Source organism: Bombus flavifrons, chromosome 5 (assembly GCF_040668555.2).
Source record: "Bombus flavifrons isolate JBK064 chromosome 5, iyBomFlav1_principal, whole genome shotgun sequence".
Lineage (NCBI taxonomy): Eukaryota > Metazoa > Arthropoda > Insecta > Hymenoptera > Apidae > Bombus > Bombus flavifrons.
Window position 1 is genome coordinate 9,091,943 of NC_138446.1, and position 18,259 is coordinate 9,110,201.

The 18,259-nt window shown below is 34.4% G+C and overlaps 2 protein-coding genes across 3 annotated transcripts in view; both read left to right on the forward strand.

The window, feature by feature from the left end:
• The first annotated feature begins 4,872 nt into the window (after positions 1 to 4,872).
• Positions 4,873 to 7,421, forward strand: Elp3 (elongator complex protein 3). Its single transcript, XM_069113172.1, has 9 exons — positions 4,873 to 5,017; positions 5,135 to 5,376; positions 5,497 to 5,700; positions 5,772 to 6,025; positions 6,103 to 6,292; positions 6,368 to 6,585; positions 6,675 to 6,935; positions 7,016 to 7,197; positions 7,289 to 7,421. Exons 1-9 carry the CDS (start codon positions 4,999 to 5,001, stop codon positions 7,372 to 7,374), a joined length of 1,656 nt encoding a protein of 551 aa, XP_068969273.1. The 5' UTR covers positions 4,873 to 4,998; the 3' UTR covers positions 7,375 to 7,421.
• Positions 7,422 to 8,093: 672 nt separating this feature from the next.
• plx (PTB_TBC1D1_like and TBC domain-containing protein plx) overlaps positions 8,094 to 18,259 on the forward strand; it is a 38,336-nt gene continuing 28,170 nt past the window's right edge. The window contains exon 1 of one of the 2 annotated variants that reach the window (XM_069113165.1): positions 8,094 to 8,380. The gene's annotated coding sequence lies outside the window, so the exon portion shown is untranslated. Of the gene's footprint in view, positions 8,381 to 11,583; positions 11,738 to 18,259 lie in introns of those variants that run through there. The other variant, XM_069113166.1, reaches the window with a different exon arrangement.

Consider the following 18,259-nt stretch of genomic DNA (forward strand, 5'->3'; position numbering starts at 1 on the left):
AGAAGAAAAGTGTTCTTTGAACATAATGTTTGAAGCGGCTTGTAGGATTTTGCGAGAGTTTAAGAATAGTGGAATCTTTGATGTAGATCGAGGATCTCGGTGCCAGAGATGCGTGAGAAGAAGAAGCACCGAATCCTGTTATCGATGTTATCGTCCTTTATTGTCCCCCTTTTCCCGTTACTTTGAGGCGTGCGTGTGCATGTGTGCTCGGTGAGAGTAATGCGCGTGCGAGCGTAGGCGATCTTGAATGGAGTTGAATCGAATAATCAGCTTCGATATCGACGACTAGCCATTGAATTTCTTTCTGTTTCCTGTCTTTTTCCTAGGTAAATCGAGTAACTACTGTTCGGATGATATTTTGACGTTGCATATCGCAGAAAAATAGTGTTGCAGGCCATCCATGTCTTTAGAGCTGCACTTGTGACAATTGGTTAATATTATTTGACATAATTTTTAACGAAACCTTCTTCGAAGCTCATAGATATATATAAAGGGTTTCTCGATTTATTTAACCTGTAAATAAAGTTAGGTTTAATCCAATCAATGAGTTGTACGGTATATTATACGGTCGATTTTGTATTAAATTAAGAACTTTTATGAATGTAAAGAAATGTAAAAGTTATAGAAAATACTTTCCTTCGGTTATTACTGAAACACTGCTTATTTAATGTTATTTCGTTTTAATCACTTTTGTAATACCACATTCGAAAAAATCGAATCTGACGAAGTTGAAATTGAATGTTCGATTCGACGACCAAAGGGCGAGCCGAGTAATGCGAAACGCTCGCACGTGTCCCAAAAGAAACTTATAGCGAACTTGGCCCTTGAATGTTACCGATGTTCTTCGAGCACAGTGAATTCACAAGCGAAAACTGTGCGGCTTCGAACTCTGAAACGTTCGTGCGCTTTCTTGAATTTGAAATTACGATAAAGTAGACACAAATTGATCATGATATAAATCTCGTACAAATTCAAGGACGCGAACGGCCTTCTGCTCAAAGCAAGTGTTACCATTCTGCCGAGCACAATTTGATCTTGTATAAATAATTATTAATAAAATTAAGAAAATGCCAATAAATTACTGTATAGTTACAAAAATAAGTAATTGTATAGCTACTCTTAATTTACTTATCGTCTGTATATTTCGAACGATCGTTGTCAATTCGTCTCTTCGGATCCAATATGGCGGACCAACTATGGCAGTCGTTCTAATAAAAGGAAGAAAAAAAAGTCAAGTGAAAAAAGCGTTTCGATAGTGAAATTTTATGAAGGATTTGTTAAAGATAGTGTGTCTGTATTTTCAAAGCTATTCGTTGGTTATTGCATAATAATCTACAAGCTCAGATTGTGCGCGGCCATCATAACATTTATTAGTGACTAAAAAACGCGCTGTTGCATACTCGAAATGTTCGCTTCGTAATTTATTGTAACCGTTAAAGAAGGGGAGAAAACGAAAAAAAGATAGCGAGAGATTGTCGAAAAAGCTGTTTATCGAGAGAGAAAAAAGAAAAAGATTTATTATAACGTAGTTCTTCCTCGAACTGATGTTGAGAAATGTGAAAAAAATAAAAGAATTAAATTATCGACATCGTGTGCCGGATCAAAAAAATATGGACGGGGATGTAAATAGATGGCGTCGCTGGCTGTGCTGTGCAAATTGTTGAATAGCGATGTGATACACACACATATATATATACATATATATGTATAAATACATGATACATATGTATACATATATATTTACATATACACTAATTTGCGGACGCGGTATTACCTCCAAAAAAAAAGATTGTAGAACTGCAAAAGCTGCTATTGCAACAGAAACATAATTCGATGGCAGATCCACGTTATCGGACGCCATTGATTCAAGTAAAGAACGAATAAACGATTGAACGACTCTTCGGCGTTTTAACTTTGCGATAGGATCAATGTGAAACAACATTCGAAACGTGTGCTTGTATCGATATTACGTTATCGGATAATGGATCGAACCATCGATGTTACTCTTACACTCGAAGCCAACTTCAATCGAAAACAGATGAGTGTAACGAACGCAATGGCGACTTTTGCAATGACACATGTTCATACCGTATACATGCAAGCCATGGTCGTGCGAACTGTATTCGATCAAATATGACATATTCATCGTCTTCGTTCTTGTGCTCTTCGTTCACGTCGTGTTCGTTTCATTTTCATGCACTGTCAGCCATGCGAGGGAACGCTTGGGGACATCTGACATTTGATTCACAATTTATAGCCACCATGGAAAATACGAGAAAAGAAAAGGTGCATAAAAGGACACGTGAACTGAGTGGCGCAATTCTTCGATAAATTCGCTTTTGAATAAAGTAGATAGCACCATAGATCTAAGAAGTGTTAACCGCAGATGCCATGTTGAGAAAATGGGCCTCGTTGTAAAAGAAATAGGGATGAGTAACGGGATTTCTCTTTCCTTCCCTATCTATTAAAAAGAAATATCTGTTAGAAAGAGAAAGGGAGGCAACGTTAAATATCTTTATTTCTCTTTCAACGAGGACCGCACTCTTCATAAGACACCCACGGTCTATACTTCTTACATATGTCCATGGATAGGATACGTGTAAGTGAAACCACGTTCCAATTCGAGCGGAGACCACGCATTTCGATTTCGATATATCGTCTCGATTCAACAAATCGGACGCTGTCCCCCCGTGTTCACGTCGAAATAGCACGTCGCGAATCGCGCTGGAATTGGAACGAATAATCGGAAACGATCTTTGTGGCGGAGCGTGTGATTGTTGAAGCGGTTCGAGCCTCGAGATATTCGAGAATCGAACTCGCCTTTAATCGGTCAACGTCGAGTCGAGGAGAACGGTTCATTAGTCTCAATTACTAGTTGGAATGTCTCTCGTGGTAAAACAAGAGAGGCGCGCTAAGCTTGAGCTCGTATGTATAGTCGCAAACAATCGACTTTCGATCTATCGCTGTAATCACTGCCATGTCGGCGACGCAGAGTCAGTAAACGATGGCGATTTTGTGTAGAGATACATACTTCGTTGATTTGAACCCACGAAGCGATGCGCGTTTACGATATTGTATTTTATTGTTATTTTTCTGCTTCGCGATGCATTTACTTTTATTCCGAATTAAAATATGAAACACTTGCGAATTTTTCTAGCAATAATTCCTTTTTTTTCTCTTAAATTATTCACTTATTTAAATAAAGTTACTACCACCCAATTCACCCAGTACTTTATTCATTGAGTATTAACATGCTATAATAAAATGCGATTAAATATTCAAATAAAATTATCGTATTATTTTATGGACCGCATCGTGTGTGGCTTCAGCAACAGAGTGGCGTTTCTTATTAACTGTGTCTCGCAAACATTTTATCGCCGGAACAACATTGTGTGTCCAGTTTGTTAAGAGACTTAAGTCTCTTTGCAATAAGTCTCACTCCTCAAGAAACTTCCGATTGAGCCTTCGAAGTTACTCCATATGAGCTACTTCTTAGGAATACCATTATGGACGTTGTATCGTGAACGGAGCTCCAATGCTGGTATTAGAGAGTTGCTGGCAACTTACGATTAAAGATGTGACCAAATAGACGATATTCCCTTTCGATTACGTCTTTTGATCCGCGAATTATATTGGAGATTGAGAGGTACCAGTGGAGCGCTGTCCACGAAACTGGTTCATTTGTTTCTTGTCTATAGCATCACCAATTCATATAATGTGTCAATCTCGAGCGATTCTGGAGCAGCGATTTTCAACATTTTCATCTCATAGAACACATAAATTGATTATTAAAATTCTGCGGCATGACAGAAAATATATTATGTTTTAGCTGTTGTCATTCTTTTATTTGACAATTTAAGAAAAAAGAGGCCAATGCTCTTAATTAAATAGTTAGATACTACATCTTTCAAAAATTTTTACGGCACATGGTTGAAAATCGTTGTTGTAGATCCTACAGCATAAGAAGTGCGGTGATCGGAGATTTTGGTCACTCGATGTTCACAAGCGGAACTCGGTCACTGCTGCGCAATACGCACGCGCAGTCGTCGATGGCGGGCAACAACATCGGTTCGATGCGATGGGTCGAATCTAACCTTTCGATCTTCTCTGATTTCGTTTAATTTCTTACGATATCATATAATTATTAAACGATAATGATTCTTATGTAAGATCTACTACGCATAAGGGTGTTATATGTTACGTTTCTCGAATTTTGTATGGGCCATACGAAACTTTGTTCCTTAGAACATTGTTGAGTGAAAAAGATATCTTTCGCACTGCATTCCTAATGCACATTGCGTGCTGGAATTTGGTGCATTTATCATAATTGAGCAGGCATTATTACGATTGTGTTATAAAATAACAAACAGGAAAATGAAAGTGAAAGAAATAAAAAGAGGCGCATGTGCATTTATAAAAGCGGAAGAAATTCAGGGAGAGGTATGAGATAACACGCGTGATTGTACATGTGTGTATGAAAGAGGAAGAGAAAGCATTTGCAAACGATCATGTTTATTCTTCACCAACTGTACGCAATATGAAATTGAGTATACAAAGCAGAGCAGCGAGAACCATTTGTCCTAGTCCTAGTATTCAAACTCATCACCATAATTTATAACCGATTTCAATTTAAATCTAATAAAATGATGTTATAATACCAAACATGTCTTTTTTATTATCTTTCTATACCCGAAATATAAAGAAACTTAAATTCATCATAACGATTAATTGACAATAATATGGGTTTGAAACCGAGATTAATTTTAGTACTTTCCTTACAGAGCCCTCTGGTGGGGGATATAGATCACTGCATACATGAACTTATTGACTGAGTTCTCATATTCTCAGTTACGTTTTAATCGCCGAAAGGAGCATGTGTTATTAAATATAATCTTGAAATCTAACCTTATTTAACAATAATAAATGTTTGTATTTTATAAAAAAAAGTAATAATTATATTATTAGCGATCTTGGAAGATTTTCTTTACATCTATCACAATGGTAAAGAAAAGAAGAGGTAAATATTATTATTGCACAAAAATAGTTAATATATGATCATCTATTTTGCAATATTATTTATAGAAGGAATAGTTTTACTATTTTATTAAATATGTGTATGTGTATTTAATTTTAGAATTTGAACAGAGTAAAGAAGAACGTATGGTTATAACTATTGGAGAAATTATACAAGAATTATTGAAAGCGCATGATGAAAACAGAGATGTTGATTTAAATAAATTAAAAACTCGAATTGCTTCTAAATATGGCTTGGATAGCTCACCGAGATTAGTTGATATTATAGCAGCTGTACCTGTTGATGCACGAAATATATTAGTACCAAAATTAAAAGCAAAACCTATTAGGACTGCCAGTGGAGTTAGTATTTAATTTATTACCATATTATAATTGCAATGTAAAATCTTTAATAGAAATTCAACAACATTTTCTTCAAATTGTTGTAAAAAATATATTCAGTGAATAATTTGGTCTTTACAGATAGCTGTCGTGGCTGTAATGTGTAAACCTCACAGGTGTCCTCATATCAACATGACAGGGAATATTTGTGTGTATTGTCCTGGTGGACCTGACTCTGATTTTGAGTATTCCACACAGTCTTATACTGGTTATGAACCTACATCAATGAGAGCTATTCGAGCCAGGTATAATCCATTTCTACAAACCAGGCATCGCGTAGAGCAGGTGAAGTTAGGAATTTATTAACTACTTTTATATAAGAAACATTAAATAATAATCATAAAATACTGTTGCAGCTGAAGCAATTGGGACACAGTGTAGATAAAATTGAATTTATTGTTATGGGTGGTACTTTCATGTCTCTGCCAGAAGATTACAGAGATTACTTTATTCGAAACTTACATGATGCTTTATCTGGTCATGTAAGCAGTAATGTTAACGAGGCGGTTAAATTTTCTGAACGAAGTCGTACAAAGTGTATTGGTATTACTATAGAAACGCGTCCTGATTATTGCCTTAAAAAACATCTTTCCGACATGTTACTTTATGGGTACACGTATTATAATAATTTATATGAATAAATATTTTTTAATTTCCTTAGACTCATATTTCGAACAAATTTAACAGGTGTACTCGGTTAGAGATTGGAGTTCAATCTGTATATGAGGACGTAGCACGAGATACTAACAGAGGACACACAGTTCGTGCAGTGTGCGAGAGTTTTCAACTATCGAAGGATGCTGGTTTCAAAGTAATAGCACATATGATGCCAGATTTACCAAATGTCGATATTGAAAGGGATGTTAACCAATTCATTGTGAGTTATAACTGTATTCCTAAAACATTACTTATTCACTTCTTTTAATTATCAAAGAAATTGTGTATATTTTAGGAATTCTTTGAAAACCCTGCTTTCAGAGCAGATGGTCTGAAAATTTATCCAACATTAGTTATACGTGGTACAGGCTTATATGAGTTGTGGAAGACAGGAAGATACAAAAGCTATCCACCGAGCGTTTTAATAGATCTTATAGCTCGAATTTTGGCTCTGATACCACCTTGGACTCGTGTATATCGTGTACAGAGAGATATACCTATGCCTTTGGTCAGGTAATATTATTTATACTACATTACACCTTATTTATTTGGTATATTTTGGTCATTTCTATTTAGATTAAATTTAATTTTGAAATACGCAGTTCGGGCGTGGAACACGGAAATTTACGCGAATTGGCATTGGCAAGAATGAAAGATTTGGGAACTGATTGCCGCGATGTTAGAACTCGAGAAGTTGGTATTCAAGAAATCCATCACAAAGTACAGCCTTATGAAGTAGAGCTTATACGTCGTGATTATGTTGCCAATGGCGGGTGGGAAACATTCTTGTCTTATGAAGACCCCACACAGGATATTTTGGTTGGTTTATTAAGGCTAAGAAAATGCTCGGGCGATACGTTTAGGTAAAGTAAAATTACAGAAATTACATATAATATATATTAGTATCGGAATACGATTATATTAAATCAGATGCGTTTTACAGGCCAGAACTTAAAGACAGGTGCTCAATAGTAAGAGAACTTCATGTGTATGGTAGCGTCGTTCCAGTAAATGCTCGTGATCCTACAAAATTTCAACATCAAGGATTTGGAATGTTATTAATGGAAGAAGCTGAGCGGATAGCGAGGGAGGAACATGGATCTCATAAACTTGCTGTCATATCAGGTATAGATCTTACATATCATAATCTTAACAATAAATATTATAAGTATTATTATAAATCTATTATTATTATGATGTATATAATTCTATCCAGGTGTCGGGACAAGAAATTATTATCGAAAAATGGGATACGAACTCGATGGGCCATACATGTCAAAAATGCTTATAGCTTGCAAATAAATACTATTTTCTTCATAATAAAAAAGAAGAAAAAACAACAAACATAATATTTTCTCTTTTATTATAAATCTTTATTAGAAAACTTTGGAACAACCAATTATCGATCAAACATTAAATTTATAATCTTAACAGTACACTGATTCACAAAAGTATTTGAATACTTTCTACAGAAACTTTGTGTGAGTATATTATGTGCATTAACCGACTTTTTTTTTTTAATTTCGTTAACACTGTAATGAGACAAATATCGTTATTATAGTAGCAAAATTTGAAACCAATTCGAAGATGCATATAGAAGTTACAAGACATTTATTGCAAATATAAGTTTTTAAGAGTATTCGAATACTTTGAATCACGATATATAATGGGATATCAACAAGGTCAAGTATGGGAAGAACGTATCAAAACCCATATTTATATACGTCCTGCTCACTATCAACAGTGTCCAAAAAACGCACTCTTATGTCTCTCAATAACTGTGTTAAGTAATCGAGTAAATCGAATCAACTGCCGCCATAATTTGAATTTTCACAGTATTGAAATTATCAAGAAGCTTTAATTTAAACATCAATATAAATTGAAATTCTTCATGGTATTGAAAGCCTGGTTTAAGTAAATATAATTTCGATATCTAGATTTAAACACCGATTGTTATTAATAGTTTCCCCCACTCTCTCGCGCGCCACCTGCTGACGGCGCTCGAAGAGAATAAACAAAAGCAAGTCGCATTCGTGACACCGGTGTCGATCAGTGAACGTCGTTGTCTGAGCTCGGTCTGCTTTGTAATGTGCATTTCTTCAGATAGAAGTCGATCGCAAACGCGCAATTCGGTAAAAACGAATTATCGCGTGTTTGTTCGACGCTTGAACGTTTGCGCGGCCGACGCGAGAATGTCGTGGAAGGAGTGGGATGGTGAACGGTAGATGCTAGAACATTTGTGTCAATACAACAGGACGACCAGGCGTCTACAGAGAAAGCGGTATTATCCTGGCGCCAAATCATAGGGGTAAGTGAAATGGCAAACACTGATTAAAATTTAGGTTAGGTCTGCCGATGTATAAACATTCAAAAATTTAATTCCTTGTAATATTACTAGACTGCGGATTTTTATACACTCATAAGAAATGTAAGGGTTTCAGAATACACATAATATAGAAAAATATGTAAAATATTCAGAGTACTTATTATAATATCTAGTAGTTAGTAGATGCTGCTTAGGTTCCATTTCTCTATTTGTAACTGTTTATCAAAATATAAAGTTGCATAAATAACTGCAGTCTATATGTTACTGCATTATATCTGCAATTAATAGATATATGGACTTATGTATGTTTAATATTATATTAGAATTTTGTATTGTACAAATAGAATGATAAATACAGATACATAAATGAAGTTCAGTTGGAAAATTTCGGATTTAATAGATTTCGTGCTGCTTCAATTTTGTAACTTGTCACCAAGCCGCGTGCATTACTAATAACCCATGCAAAATATTTGTTAAATAAATTGCGTTCCATAATAATTACAGAATTGTTAAAAGAATTATTTCACAGAAGTCTTGATTTGCATAAAAAGCCACAATCTAGTTATGTCGATACCAAACCTATACCATGAACAACGTTACACCGTTATGTAAACAAACATCGTTATCTTAACTCCATAATGAATTTTTACGTGTACTTTGTAATTTTCTTCTTGCTGCATAAAAATTATTTATCAAATAATTATTCACAAATTATTGTGATAGGTAAGGTTCCAAAGGTTATGTCATTAAGAAACATCAGCAACATTCGTAAAGTAAAAAGCAATTGTTTTCAACGCAACAGTAACTTTCTTAAGCTTGCTCGACCAATAAATTACGTCTACAATTAGAGTTACTTAACATGATATTTTTTAACGTCCGTGAGACTCGATTGTATTTCCTGAACTCCTCGGAATTACTTGCGCGGAAAATTGTTTTATTTTGTTGCGTTTTATTACTTACAGAATCTAAAACCTCAAAATTCAATCTAAAACATACAAATCACAAAAATTCGAAAGGTTATAGTTTATATTTTCTGTTTTTCTTCTTTCGATACATATTTTACGAAGGTGTTTATCCATGTCAAAACTGTTTCATTTGTTTTCATAAAGTTTACGATAAAGTAAACGACGTATTGTGTTCGTTCAAAAGTAGATTCTTTTATCGACAGAGAAAATATTTCTGCTATCATGTTACATATTCGCGAAATTCTAATAATACCGATGAAAACGAGAGATATTAGATTTCCTTTTTGAAGTTTTGCTTCGTTAACTTCTTTAATGCGAATTTTCAAGGAATTATTCGCATAGTCCCAATTTTGCAATGTTCAGTTAAGTAATGTGCAAATGGAAAGTGATGTTCCGAGTTCGACGACCTCTAGTGTCATAATACTCTAATTACGTCACTATTGTATCGGAATATCAGCAAAGAAGTTAAACTTACAAGAATTATAAATTTATAGTATTGATCATAGTAAAAATTAAGTATTGATTATAAAAGAATCCTTCAATTTTCATAGGCATTTATTCTTATCTATTCTATGTAATATCGGTAAATTGGTAATTTACCGTCAATAGAATCTTTGTTTTCGTTTGTTCTTCAACTACTTTTTCCAATCTATCACAGAAAAAGCATGTTCTATATCACGGTATTGTTTTTCTTTTTACCATGTTAAGAAATAGACAGGTATGTATAAGCTATATTTGAACTATATAATTACTATGTATATATCACTCTAGAATTAATAAAAATTTGCTTCATTGCACTATGATATTAACTATAGAAATTTGAAAGTTATAAATCCTCAAAACCTTCAATAATATCATTGAATATCAAATCATTCAAATCATTCAAGTGGATAAAATCTCACCATCCTAGAGATTTAAATTCGTATCTTACAGTATAAGAATTTCCCCAGCTTTTCTTCATATATTCCTATCGTCACGTTAACAATATAATCATGTAATTTCATCAGTATTATGTTACTCGCGTCATTATTTTAATTAGATACATTTCAAACAATAAATTATCTCGAAGATTGCATAATCTTAATTGCCGATTAAGAAGCACGGCAAGAGCAGTTCCAGGCGAGCGGTAATTCCCTCGTGCGTGCACAGGTTGCACCCACGCAACCGTATACAGTGTACAGTAGTGCTACGTTAACTGGTCAGGGTTTTGCTTTGTTAACTGACCGTCGCTAATCCCACCATTTATTGAAACTGACTTAGTGAAATAAGTTTCTCTGGTATTATATACCAGACCCGCATTCCTTGCACTAGTCATCTTTCCAGCAACGCATTATACATTGGCTTATGAAAGTATTTGAACAATATTTTGGTGAGTATCTACGTTTATATATATTAGTATATTAAATAAAACATTTTGAAGTTCTATTAGCACTGTAATAATTATAATTATCATGAATATATTTTTAGCTACACATAGAAACTACAGTTCATTGTGTTAATAAGCCAAATCTTTACCGTTAATTATATGTATGTTTGAAGCAATTATTCATTCTGTATGCTAATTTTTTATGAAGCATTTATTTATGTTAAATATATATACTGTACTTCTATATACATTTTTTAATTAATTTGGAATTTTATTTATGATAACTGTGTTTCATTAAAATGTTTCTAAGGTTTCAAAGATTGTAAATAATATACTAATAAATATCATATAATATATATTACAATATTATGTAGCATATTCACCAAAGTTGTCTATTGTAAGTACTCAAATATTTTCACGAATCACTATATGTAAAATAAACAAATGTGTCAAATACCATTATCCCACTCATACTCAATGTAGAATAGAGACACCCGGAATTCCCCAGAAGTATCCTACTTTCTTTAAGTGATCCGATAAGGTGCCGATACTTTACCAAGATATACGTATCTACAAGATATTTGCATTTATATGAGTACGTTACTATTCTTTACAGTGTATATCGTATACCTTTCATAGGCCGTGAATCTGTGTTTCGTCCGACGATTTTGGCTCGATGCTCGCGATATATTCACAAAGTGGCCGCCAGTCATGAATTCGTCTTCGACCGGCCAATTGGACGACTCGCGATCTATAGTAAATATCCGGCTACTATTATTAAGTTTGTCCTTAACGATCGTTACGGGTATCATCTCGCAACCATTAGCTCCCGTCACACGAATGGCATCGGATCCGTTCGTGAACTTCGCGAAGTTATCGGATCGTGATCTAGTGATTGTGTGTTTTCACTGTTCCCATTAAGTGGTTCCAGGATCCGCGCGAAACTTCATCGGGAATATCGTGTATATTATTTTGTAGAAACACCGTACCACGCCAACTGTCGTATAGGTAAGTCACGAACCGTTTACCGTAAAATGGGAACATTTAGTTGGCAACATGACTGATAATAGATATAGAGATAATAGAATTGATTTGGACATTAATACTCCATAAATTTATGATCACGTTGAAAATTGGTATACTTAGAATCGCAGACGCTGCTTCGCGTTGCTAACCAACCACTCTTCCGGATGAATCATTTTGAGTCATCTTAAACGCTCCTTTTTGGAAGTGAACTGAAAATAAGTGAAAGTTTAGGAAATAATTCTAAAAAAAGATATCTTACTCTATTATTATCTATTAATTTTACTCTAATTAATTAAAGAAAAACTTTGCTTGTATTTGTTACGTTAACACGACGAATATTGTAATAAATAGATACTGACCGATAAAAGCACATAATAGATACCGAAGCAAACATACGCCTATATTATTGCGTCGTTATTTATTCAAATAATACGCTATATGCATGGCAGCTTGTACCGAGAATTTCTGGTATCAAGTTCGTATGCCTACATGTCTGACAGATAAGGGATCGATGTGTCCATACAATTTTCGAGGTGTAACATTGTAAGGCAATTAGTAGGAACGTGTATGCTCGTGTTACCAAATGTACCAACACCGTGTTGTCCAAATGTATTGACACAGTCAGGGACACGATCTCTCGTAATAGCTAAAAATACCGAAAGATGGCGACTACTAAAAAATTCACACATTTCTGTTTTATTTCATATTAGAATTGCATAGTATTTATACCTTATATTATTACAATATATAATAATGATATATATATTCTAATATACTAATAAATACGTTATAAAATTCTATTCTTATGCTTTCTACGGTGTATAAAGATGTATATACTGTAAGATCTTTTATATCCATTATGAATAATTTATGATCTATGATAGGTAAAGGTCCTTTTGTTTTCACCACGACAGTATTTAAAACATAAAAATTCGTAAACAAGATAATCTACCTAATTGCTACTTCAGGTCGATTCTTATGTAAGGAAGTATAGATAGATAGTTTCCTCATTGAATACCTTATCTACAGTAATTAATATACCTCGACAAGTTTATCGCAAAATTGTTGATTTAAAATTGCCATCGCAAATTCTCGCCGTTTTTTTTTTAACAAGTACCTCGATTGACTTATTATTTGCGCCGTTTGTTTCATTTTACCAAGTCTCTTAGGATCTTCGCGCCATATTATGTGCAACAATTCTCGAATTTGCATCTTTGTTCGGCAAAGTGGCGCGCTACGCGTTGCTGCGCTTACGAGGAATGCGGTGTTATGCTTGCACGCCCACGTCGACATGTGCGCTGAACATTGCCGGAAAGTGGGACACTCCTGGTTGACCATGAATTTCTTGTTAAGCTTCGTGGATTTACATTTAAGCGCATAGTATCGCGTACCATGGAATCTAGATTGAATTAATAGGAGATTAGTTTGAATGACGTTTGCAAAAGACCGCCATCTTGGAGACCCTTTACGTCCGTTCACCGTGAACGTCGTAATAACGGTCATTTCGAATTTAAAAGCCAGAGACACTTGTATCAACACCGATTAGAATGCACGGGCATTTAACTTTTATTTTGATATCATTTTACTACACAAACCATAGGTATAAGAAGTATAGATCGCAAATGACGTGTTGAGAAAATGAACCTCTTTGAAAGAAAGACAGAGATAAATAACGAGGTCTCTGTTTTCTTTCCTATCTGTTGCGAACGAATATCTGTTAGAAAGAGAAAGAGAGACCGCGGTAGATATATATATATATATATATATATATATATATATATATATATATATATATGTATAGCATAAGAAAGTGATGTAGAAATAGAAAGAAAATGGTGCATAGAGACCCCTTGTGTCCTTGTCTAATAACGCATACACGTTCGTATACAGTAAATATATATGTGTAACACCGATCAACGAGCGGCGTCAGCGTCGTTAGTGTACATGCCTGATTAGACAAGGACAGAAGGGGACTCTATGTAGCGTTCTCTTTCTATTCCCGTATCGCATTCACTTACATATATGACTCGTAACATATGATTCGCGTACTCTATCTTTATATTTCTATGTTTGGCGCACACTGTCTATATGTGTATCTTAGGTCTATCAACTAATGGTATTATTAAATTGACAAGTTACAAATGATTTGTAAGTTGTAAAATTTATTTGTGCAGAACTTCGTATGTTTCATTAACAAACTTGTTGCTGTTATGTAAGAGAATTTATTAGTACGGATAACTTGTAACTTCTGACTTCTAAGATTTCGCTAGTAGATATAATATTAGTCCAATTGCGCAATAGGACCTAGATTAAATTCTTAAACGTGTTCAATATTATGGCGATAAGGTAAATAAAAATCCAGACAGAATTGTATACAGAGTGTTCCAATTTCTTCTATCTAAACATTGTGAAATGTTAGAATGAGTATGAATAAGAAAAGTTTGGAGCACTTTGTATATTTCGAAAGAGCATACAAATTTTAAGTGGATTTAAAAAAACAATTTCGTTTCGATATCATTGTTATTTATCACCGACTTTTATCTTGTCCAGGGGACACGGGTTGAGAATCGATGTGCTAAATGTATTGAAAGATCGATGGACGCTGTCCAATTGCTCGACACAGATCGATACATGTCGATACAGATCTAAAACTTTAATTCCGTGACGAAATTGGAGCGCCATGTTGATCGCTTGTTGTGCAAAGTTATCGATACTTTACAGTGTCCTTACATTGCATTTAATCCATAGAGCTACTGATATATAGCAAATTATAATGTCGTAGTTACGTGACATTGGAATTCCTCAAAGATATTTACTTCCACATATGTTTCAGCGGTCGTCATGAGATCGTGGTAACGGTATTGTATTAATCGAGCGTATTTATTCATAACTTTACGAATACTGGTTACGTGGATTAGCGATTTCTTCAACAGATACTATGATGACATCAGTCGACGTCAGAGAAAATTAATATTGTGAAATTGCCGATAAAAAAGTAAACTATTTACAAATTACGGATATCAACATCACTAGTATTATCATAATTACGGAGATAAATTAACATTTATATTTCTACTTATCACATTTCTAAGCATTTGTACGGATCATCTTTAAATCTAATGTGTCTATTTATCGACTGAGAAATAGACATTTCTTTTTTTGATATTTCTGGATAACCACTTATCAATGGATTCAGAAGTATCTCTATGTATATATGTATGTAGTCGCAGAAATGGAATGAATGTCCTATTTTTATCGCGAGAGGAAGCTGAGATAAACGTGACAAAATGAAAATATTTTCAAGTGCAACACGTACGAGAGTAGGCAAGTATAGACGAGCACGCAGGAGCATGTAATCTCGCGTGACATATTTTAATCGCCATAAGTTACGCGTTGGCCGGTAATATACAGAGCACGACGATAAATTGCACCACCCAACGAGCCTCTGTATCTCGTAAAAAAATAATAAAAGCAGTGTGCAAGTACCGCTGGCATTAATTCCCGAGAACCGGGCGAAAATATGGCGAAATTGGTTGCGACGTCCAGCGAATATTTTTTAAAAAGCGCTCCAGGCGCACGTAAAAATATTTGACGGTACTCTCGTGAAAGGTTAAATCGGTTTTCGCAGGTAATTTTCTTCTGGAAAAAGTGATATTTTGTAATGAAATTTTAGAAGATGAGTTTTGAACTAGCGTGTGCTACGTTTTTCTATGAGATTGAATTTGCCATACACGAACCTTTCAGAAATCAAACTAGTCAACTTTAACTTTTTATTAATTTCCCAATTTCATTATATAACTATACGATTAATATTCAGTACTCAAGAAACAAATGGCTATCTACATATGTCTTCTCCTTATTTATTTATTTATAGTCGCATCAGTAACGAGATTATTGAAGACTACTTTTGGGTTGAAGAACATGTGTAGTATCATTGTGGTATTCGCGTAAATCTAAACATGTTATAAACAGTTAATCAGAATTAATCAGATACAGATATTAAAGAAATGTTCAGGGAATATCAATGATTTTGGTCTTGTGAACAATAAAGAAGAAAAATTAGTGGAAAACGAATTATTTCCCAAAAAGCCTCGATAGCCGTATGAGTGTTGAATTCGTGTTAACGAGCTCCTACGTTTCTGCCAGTGATCCAAGAAATGATTGTACTTGGATTGTCGGGAAGGTGCCAAAACGGGTGCACGCGCAAACTACTGGGATTTCGATCATTTCCCCCGTTTCGGCATTCGTTGTACACGTGCACCGATTACGTAACGACGTAACGCGCACGATGCACTCACGCCTATGCACGTATAGATACGTGATTCTATTTTCGGCGGGGATACATTTCGTAGTCGAAAGACTTGAACGATGTGCAACATAAACCATCGAACAATATTTATTCCTCGGCTGAAACGCGGCCAATCGATTTATATGTTTAGCGTACGTGAAAAAACGTACAAAGATAAGAGAGAATCTTCTCCCTCGTACTTTGTCGTTCTAAGCTTTGACGTCACGCAGATAGACCAAACTGTATTACGACGAAATTGGAAAAATAAGCAGCTCGCATCTATAGTAAATAAATTTTAGTCAATTTGAAATGCAAAGATTCATCGTTCTTAATAAATACATAGAATGTAATTGGATGAGATGTATCGAATGAATCGCGTTGATAACTTTACTTTTGTTGTACAAGTTTAAGGTTATGTATGAGGTAGAAGTAAACGTTTCTACCAATGGGAAATTAGTTGAATATAAAAATTCGAATTTGAAATTTATTTCTGTGGAAGATACACTTAAATGGTAATTCTAATTTTTAATGTTGGAAATACGAATTTTTGTATTAGTCTTAATAAAATGATGATTACGGTAGTGACAATTTGTGGAGGTCATTTTGATATCAAGCAATCAAATGATCACGCACTAGAATTCAGTAAACAAAAGTATCTCAGAGAGGTTCCTTATTTTAATTTCAAACGATGGCTGACATTTGTTCCATAACTCGAAGGACATTTCTTGGAAACATACGACCGCGTGGTCAATTGTATCGTTGACTTTTGGCCCTTATCGCACTCTGTGCAACGAATGTATAGTACCTCCGTTAATAATAAGAGGAGGCAGTTGAAATTACCCATTACGTGTCACAATACTCTTTATTGTTATTTTAAATTCGAATTCTTCGAAATAATCTAAGTAAAATCTTCTATTATTTAAATCACTTAAATTAAATTTAAAATAGTAGGACGTGACTTAAATCGAGATTAATTCAATGTAATCTTTTTTATTGTACATGCGCTTAGTTAAAAGTTTGATAACGATCGTCTAAGATTTATTGCACAAGACAATGATGCTATCTATAGCATATACATATTTCAAAACATCCTATGCAATTGAAGATCACACTTGAGAAACGATCTTTATAAAAGAAAGATCTTTTACAAAGGAGCAATTTGTAAGTTTAATGTTTCGTCAACCTATTCCACATCAAAGCTATCCTTGCATTTCAAGAATTCGGAAATTCAAAGGTTAAAAATTCGAAGATTAAAAAATCCAAAAATTCGGAAATTTCAATGTTCGACAACAAGATAAATTCAAATATAAAACTGTAGCAATTAACTGTATCTCTTCTTTTCAGTTTTCACCATCCCCTTTGAAGAAATACGTTTGAAACCAGAAACTTCACCCCCTTGTTATCAATAACGAGCATGCCAGATTAACCGAAATTAATAAAGAGCCGATAAAACGCCTGACGCATGGCGCGTTATCATTAGCGTTGCACGGCAACCGAACATGTTTTTTCTTCTCTCTCTCCCTCTTTCTCCCTCTCTCTCTCTCTCTCTCTCTCTCTCTCTACGACTTCTCCGCGTGTTAAGATTGTCGGCGGTCGAGTACACGCCATTAGAAGACGCCACTCGACGGTACTTGGTCGGCTTCAAACGAGGACGTGGCAAAAGAAGAGGGTTAATAACGTAGAAACAGAGCCGTGCGTCGTGAAAAAACCACGACAATCAGTCGTAGCGAAAACAATGGAAACGAACCGAAAAAAAAACTACGCCTAACCTATTCAATGTTCGACCCGTTATCGCCGATTTATCGATTCGTTAACGATATCGATTCTTCTCACCGAACTATTGTCACATTCCAATAGAGCGCAGTAATAGGTATCAAAGACCATATAAACAAATATGTTAAGATTATTTTTGTTGCTTTTTTTTATTTTCGCGTCATTATATTTTCAAATAATTGAAAAAGAGAATAACCTGGTATATCAGAAAATGATTGATGTTCTTTGTATAAATTTCTTTATTCTTATCGGTTGTATTGTATTCGATAAAATACTTCGTTTCTCAGTTGATAAGTTAATAAGATTTAATAAGAAAATTATTAGTAACGTCTAGTATAATTTTTAATCTTCTTCTTTGTACTAAGTTCAAATATCGATTAAATTCTATAGGATTTATAAAATGAGTATCGTTTCTTAACGCAACAAAGTTTTTAAGGTTATGA